Source organism: Equus caballus, chromosome 7, assembly GCF_041296265.1.
Source record: "Equus caballus isolate H_3958 breed thoroughbred chromosome 7, TB-T2T, whole genome shotgun sequence".
NCBI lineage: Eukaryota > Metazoa > Chordata > Mammalia > Perissodactyla > Equidae > Equus > Equus caballus.
In genome coordinates this window covers 52,708,827-52,716,494 of record NC_091690.1, presented here as the reverse complement: position 1 = coordinate 52,716,494, position 7,668 = coordinate 52,708,827, and the positions used below count along the sequence as shown (strand labels likewise).

The window sequence follows — 7,668 nt, the reverse complement described above, 5'->3', positions numbered from 1 at the left end:
TGATGAACGATACAGTGTTCACTGAGAGCATATATCCAGTGAGGCCCTATAACTGAGAACTGAAGGATCACAGGTAGGATTCAGCTCAGCATCAGCTTCTTTCTAACTCCTGACTCTCTAAGCAAAGCCTTCTCCCTTTCTCTGCACAATTACTTGATTTATGCTGCACCCAGGCAGACTGATGATTGCCACACCAATACATTTGACCTCTGAGATAACAGCACCAATGGGATGTTCTGCTTGTCCTTTACCTCGTTTCCAAGATTCAAATCATGTTTTATCCTCCCTAAAATATTGCTCTTCCTGTCATTCTCATACTGTGAACACTACCACCATCAACTCAGGCACCCACACAATTGCTCTACTTCAGCAATTTTCAATCAGGCCCACTTTGTTGCCTACAGGGCAACTGGCAATGTCTGCAGACACTTCTGGTTATCACAACTCAGTGCGGCATCTAGTGGGTAGATGACACGAATCTGTCAAAAGTCTTACCATACACACAACAGTGCCACACGACAAATAATTATATAGACCAAAATGTCAATATTGTCATGGGTTAGAAAACCAGCAAAGCCAGTTGAGGACGAATATTAAAATTTTTATCTAAAAACTCCCAACTTTTCTCTATTATTTTATAATGATATAGAAAATACTATCTGGATGAAATCTCACAATCTTTCTCCATTTTTGTGCTACTTTAGCTTTTTTTAATGTGGCTAAATTTACATAACATAAAATGGACCATTTTATTAATATTTTGTGGCATTAAGTACATTCATTGTTGAGCAACCATCACCACCACCCACGTCCAGAACTTTTTCTTTTTCCCAAGCCAAAACTCTGACCCATTAGGCATTAACACCTCATCCCCTTCCTCTAGCCTCTAGCATGCATGGATCTACTTTCTGTTTCTATGAATTTGACTCCTCTAGTCATCTCTTACAAGTAGAATCATATAATATTTATCCATTTGGAATATGTCAATTTTGACATTTCAAAACCTGAACTTCTGATGTCCCCTTTCCTTCCCAAATTTGCTCCACCCACAGCCCTCCGTGTCTCAATGGAGGCAATTCCATTCTTCCAGTTGTTCGGGCTCCAAACCCTGGAGTCATTCTTGCTTCCTCTCTTTTTCTCATACCCATATCCTGACTGACAAATCCTCTTGGCTCCTCCTCCAAAATATAGCTCAACTGACCACTTCTCAATCCTGACACTCTATCTCCTCCTGCTCCTAGCCTCCTATACATTATCAGCCATGCTGCTGTCAGATCCAAGCTGGCTTCCCCTCAGCCTGCAATCCATTCTCAACTCAGCAGCCAGAACAATCTTTTAAAATCCCAAGTCAGATCATGCCATATGTCTGCTCACAACCGTGCAATGACTCCCCACATAACCCAGCATAAATAAAAGCAAAAGTCCTTCAAGGGCAGAGAAAGCCTAATATGATCAGTCCCCGATAACTGTCCTCTTTTACTGTGCTTCCCCTCACTGTCTCTGCTCCAGCCACTTTCTCCCCAGGCCACCTCACACCTCAAGGGCTTTGTAGTAACCTTACCTTCTGCCTGGGGCACTCTTTCCCTAGATACGTACTCACTTCAGTCATTCACTGTCTTCACAAATGTAAGTTTCTCAATGAGTTTTTTGAAGACCATCCTTTATAAGTGACAACCTGCCCTCCCTACACTCCTGATCCTCTTTATCCTTTGGAGTTTAGCCCAAAATAATGACTGACACATAGTAAATACTCAGGAAAAATAGGGTCGATAGCTGAATAAACATACATGGCTCTGAAGTGGCTGCCAGTTTCATTGTATCCTAACCACAGTTGATTGGTCCCAGGTGAAAGTGGATATGACTGTGTCAATCAGACTCTTTCTCTGAGACTTTTTTTATACATGAGAAGCTGAAATAAATCCAGTTCTTCTTTAGGATCGAAGATACCAGGTGTGAGTTGTGAGAGCTGCTGGCTTCTTTGTCTGGTTTCACGTGGAGCTAAAAGGCACGTTACAGATGTGATGAAATTAAGGATGTTGAGATGAGAAAAGTTTCCTTAATTATCTGGGTAGGCTCAACGTAATCACAGCTGTCCTTAGAAGAGGAAGGTGGGAGGGCTCGAGAGAGATTGGAAGATGCCATACTGGCGACTTTGAAGATGGAGGAAGGGGCCATGAGCCAATGAATGAAGGGGGCCTCTAGAACTTGGAAGAATTGTAGTTATTCATTATAAAGAATGAAGCAATATTCTAGGCGGTATATTACCATCAATCATCTGAACAAACCAGCTTCCAAATCCACATTCCTACTTTGAAATTGAAAATCACATCACTGTTCTTCTGAAAAGTAGGGTAGCAAAGTCACCGTCAGCTAGCGAGGCCATAGTCCAACTCAATCTTAGTCTCTTCTTTTGAAAAGTGGGGTGAATGAAGGAAAGTGTCTCAAAGAAATGTTTCAAAGATGAAATAAAATCATACACGTGAAGAAACAAGCACAGTCCTGATACAGTAAGCACTTTGTTGTGACGACTGTGTGATTTTCATTCAATTTCTTCTGGAGAAAACAAACACACAACCAAGAGAAGGTGAGGAGCATCAAAGCTTGAGAGGATAGTTTTGGGGGAAACCACACCAGCACTTGACATGATAAATGCTTTAAATATAAAGTTAGAAATCTTAAGATTGGCCGCAAGACAGCTGACCAAACATAGAACTTTCTGGACGGCACATAAGCAGGAAAAGTCAAAAAGGAATTACTGTGGGAGCTGTTTAGGAGAACTTAATAAAAACAAATAAAAGTGAAGTCATGGGTGTTTTGGAAACTGAAGAAATCAAGCATGTGTTTTAGGGGAGAAAAAGAACCAGGAGATTTAAATTTGCAACATTTGCCTTTGGGGCCCACAGTGTCCAGTTAGTTCTGAGGCCAGTGACCCATCACAGACAAGAGGATGCTCGGCTCAGGAGCCTTCCCAGGGCCCCTTTCACATCCTTGTTCCTCAGGCTGTAGATGAAGGGGTTCAGCATGGGGGTGATCACAGTGTACATCACTGAAGCGATACAGCTTCTCTTGGAAGAATGGGTCACAGCAGAACTGAGGTAGACCCCAAGGCCTGTCCCATAGTACAAGGACACTGCAGAGAGATGAGACCCACAGGTGGAAAATGCTTTATATTTTCCTCCTGCAGAGGACATCCTCGTTAGTGTGGAGACAATCTGAGAGTAAGAAAAGAGGATCCCAGTGAGAGGAAACACACTCAGCAGGGCAGTTGCCACATACAAGGAGATGTTATTAATGAGAGTGTCAGAGGAGGCTAACTTGATAATCTGAGCCAGTTCACAGAAGAAATGTGGAATTTCAGTGCCTATACAGAAGGTCAACTGCACCATCAGCAGAATATGAAGCAAGGAGATACAGAGAATAATGACCCAAGATATCAGAATCAGGAGATTGCAGAGGCGTGGGTTCATGATGACATTGTAGTGCAGGGGGTGGCAGATGGCCACAAACCGGTCATAGGCCATCACAGTCAGGAGGCAATTGTCCATTCCAGAAAAAAGTGTAAAGAAACACACCTGAGTGAGGCATCCTATGTAGGAGATGTCCTTGCTCTGTGCCTGGATGTTCACCAACATCTTTGGGACAGTGGTGGAGATGAAGCAGATGTCGACAAAGGACAGGTTGGAGAGGAAGAAGTACATGGGGGTGTGGAGCTGGGAGTCAGAGCTGATGGCCAGGATGATGAGCAGGTTCCCGAGCATGGTGACCAGGTACATGGACAGGAACAGCCCAAAGAGCAGGGGCTGCAGTTCAGGATCCTCTGAGAGACCCAGGAGGAGGAATTCTGATACTCCTGTGTGGTTTCCTGCTTCCATGTAGCTGATGTGTCTGCTGGAGAAGGAGGCAAAACCAAGGTTCAGTAGACAACCACCTGACGCCTGAGCTAGTCAGCCCCTCTTGAGTCCACCTTTGCACGGACAGCCTCCTCCCATTATTAGTCCTTCCAATGACACTGATTTACTCAGTCAAGTGGTAGCCCATTTGCGTTTTAAATGTGTGTAACCATTCAAGATTTCTATAATTTAGCAGAAATCTCTCTCTCTGTCTCATTTTCTCTTTTATCTCCTACTCACTGGTTCAAATTATCCCATTTGAATCTAGGAACATGAACCAATTTCTTCCTCAATATGACTCCTCCAAAATATTGGGAAAGGTAAAGTATTTTCTTTGATAATCTGCATACTTCTTTCATTGTAATAACTTTATAATAGGGATTAAGACACGAGGTTTCAACTCAAACAATATTAATTCTGTGACCTGATACTTCCTATGGATGTCACAGCTAACCTTCATGTGTCTTCTTTTTTCTTTCTAATAATGTTATTACTGCTATTACCGTCTTTGTGAGGTTTAGAAATCCCTTTCTTCACAGTAGGATCTCAATAACTGATAGCTATTATTATCATTATTAATATGTTCCTTTTATGACAATTATTTTTGATATATAACTCTCCCAAGGTACAATATAGATATGTGATTTAGAAAATGGAATCTTGAGTCAGCCTTCCTAGAACTTAATTTTGATGAACCAACTTACAATCTTTGTGACCTTGAGAAAATTACTTAATCTCTCCTAGCTGGAGATATCTCACCTCTACAGTGGTAGTAGTAAATATTTCCTCCATTGTAAGACTGATGAGAAAACTAAATGAGATGATGCGTGCAATTTTTCTAGTGTAATTCCTGTGACATACAGTGGAGATTTGATAAATGTGAGCTTCTGTTCTTAATGTCACAATAAATCTGTCTTGCATGGCTAATATTACCCCTAAACTAGGGCAGTCACCAAAGGTGGAATTCTGATCATTATAAACACAATAGGCCTGGGTGCCGGCCCTGTGGCTGAATGGTTAAGTTCAGCGCTCTGCTTTGGCAGCCCAGGGTTTCACTGGTTCGAGTCTTGGGCGCAGACATGGCACTGCTCATCAGGCCACGCTGAGGCATCCCACATGTCACAACTAGAAGGACCCACAACTAAAAATACACAACTATGTACCCGGCGGCTTTGGGAGAAAAAGGAAAAATAAAATCTTTAAAAAAACACGAAAACACAATAGGCCTGTTACCTTTTGTCACTACCATGCAGCAATTCTAAGTAATGGAGATCTCTGTGGCTCCCTCTGGAAGACACTGTCTGCTAAGTGGATTCTTCCAAGAAGGAAAAGCATGTGGACTACATGGATAAGAAGAGAAACAAAATCACAAAATGATTAAAATAAAATACACAGCATGTGTGCTCATGTGTACATGCTCAGAAGTGGGAATGTGTTGTAGTAAAAATCAGTGCAAAAAATATGATTGATATTTTTGATAAAAATATTCAAAGCTTCTATAAATCAAATTACAATAAAAATGAAAAGCATATTTAAGATTTGATAATAAATGTTTACATTCTCCATGATAGGAAAAAGGTCAATGTTATTAATACCTAGAGAATGCCAGTTAGTCAAAGAGAGAAAAAAAATCACTAGGGACCAATTTACTCTGGGAGGTGGATGGAGAGTCTTCTCTGAAATATGAATATTTGAGCTGTGAGAGGAAGGATGGGTACTTGTTACCCAGGGGAAATAAGGGAAAGACAAGCATTTTAGGCTGAGAGAGCAGAAATCATGGTTGCCTATGGGTTAAGAATAGAAAGGATTTGAGAGGCCAGTGAGATGGAGAACAGAGAGTGAGGGTCAGGAGGCCAGAGTCGGGGAGGACCACAAGTCTAGCATCCTGCACATTCCTCGATGTGCCTCTCATGTTGGTAATTCCATGTTTATTTGTGAGTCAGAGGACATGAGTGTGTTTGCTCACTATCGTCTTTCCAGGGACTTAAAGGGTGACTGGCACAGAGAAATACTACATGTGCAATAAAGACTGAGACCAAAAGCATAAAATATGACACAAAAGAGAAATCTTCAAGCTCACATACACCTAAATATAGACACAAAATGGAATGATAAAGTGAAATCAAATGCATTCACATCAACTTTAAGAGAATAATATGTCACAAATAAGTAATACCTATTCTAGGAATGGGAAGCTAGTTTAATACTAGGATGTTTGCTAACATAATTCACCACAAAAATAGGTCAATGGAGAGAAATCATAACCACAATCACAATAGCAAATGCATTTGAGAAAATGTAACAGTCATTACTGTGGGTAGCAGCCAGGACAGATCTCTTGCTAAATAAAGAAACTAAGGGCAACTTCCTACCCAGTAAAGAATGGTTGTTTTAAAACTGCAGCCAACAGGATATTCTACATGAAAACAAAAAAATATTTGTTTTAAATTCGTGAACAGAGCAAGACAGTCTACTCAACTTCCATCACTCAACATTCTCCTGAACATTTAGAGATTTGTAAGGTAAGAAAAGGAAGTTAGCCTGAGTACCGAACATCGGAAATAATTATAATATTTGCAGATGATATTGTGAACACTAAAGTTAAACAACGTTAACAATCAGTACAGAGCTGTTATGTGATATCAGCAAGTCAAATCTGCTGCAAAAATAGTTAGAGATTATAATTTTAAAATCCAATCACATGAGGGAAAAGAAAAGACGATACCTGGTGCATAATAGATCTCCAGTGAGTAGTTAGTAGATAAATGATTGCACACAGGAAATCCAACAGGAGCCTACAATTACGGGAAGGAGTAGAGAAGAGATAGAGACTCTCCAGAATCTAACTCTTGTTGGAGAGAGGCTCTAGATTCCAAAAAGAAACAGAGGGAAAGAGAGCAAGAGCTGGAAAGGCCTGAGTTCAGTGGGAACTAAAGTACCTTCAGAGAACAGAGACTTCACCTTCATAGACTAAATAAATTGGGACTGTCCCAGTCTCGTTACTCTAGATGTAATGCCCAGTACCCACTTTCTCTCCTCTTTTCCTTCTTACTCCACCAGTGCTCACTGCGACGCTATGACCCTCTCTGATGGTTAACACTAAAGCTTTCTGTTCTCTGAGGTCTGTCCCTGGGAAGCCCATTTGGGTTTTCACCTAGGCAGGAATCAGAGCATTATAGGAAAAGGGCAAGAGGGACATGTTATTATCATCTCAAGGGTTGAATTCTCAGAGCTCCTCATTAAATAAATTGTTCTATTGACTTTCCTCCTTCCAAACAATTCAGCTCCCTTGGGTACAAACACAAGACAATGGAAAATTTTCAGCCAGTGTTGTGACTGTGTAGGCAACAGTGATGGAAAATGGGTTTTTTTCCAAGAAGAAATTCTTCTTTCTTTTGTTTGTCTTAAACGTGACAAGCTGTCCCCTAAGGAAAGTTTAATTTCTACAAGAACCAAATCCAGGCACCAACTCTCTGTGATGTTCTTCCCTTGAAGAATCTTTCACGATTCTAGAGATCACTTGGTGTCCACAATCTCATGGAGGCGAAGAGGTCCTTCCTGAAGAAAAACAGAGTGGTTAATAGTTTCAGTTTTGTTGAAAGGACTAACCAAATGAGGATAGAAAATGTCCCTTGACATTTGCTGGCAAGGTGGAAGCTTTCGTTGATACTAGGGAGGCTCCATTTATTATGTCTAAACAGAGGCTCAGTGGCAGAAATAATCCAGGAAGAGTGGGTTGAAGAGTGAGTATTGAGCAAACATAGGTGGCAAATAGAAA

General features: G+C 41.0%; 1 protein-coding gene across 2 annotated transcripts; it reads right to left on the bottom strand.

The window, feature by feature from the left end:
- Positions 1-687: 687 nt before the first annotated feature.
- Positions 688-6,306, bottom strand: OR7D4F (olfactory receptor family 7 subfamily D member 4F). Of its 2 annotated transcripts, XM_070272134.1 has the most exons (3): positions 6,263-6,306; positions 5,124-5,230; positions 688-3,888 (listed from the first exon to the last, which is right to left on the bottom strand). In XM_070272134.1, the coding sequence occupies exon 3, from the start codon at positions 3,870-3,872 to the stop codon at positions 2,934-2,936; it is 939 nt and encodes a 312-aa protein (XP_070128235.1). In that variant the 5' UTR covers positions 3,873-3,888; positions 5,124-5,230; positions 6,263-6,306; the 3' UTR covers positions 688-2,933.
- Between the last annotated feature and the right edge of the window lie 1,362 nt (positions 6,307-7,668).

What these genes read in the sequence shown, in the direction of transcription:
- OR7D4F (XM_070272134.1), bottom strand. Translation starts at nt 3,872, where the DNA reads ATGGAAGCAGGAAACCACACAGGAGTATCAGAATTCCTCCTCCTGGGT.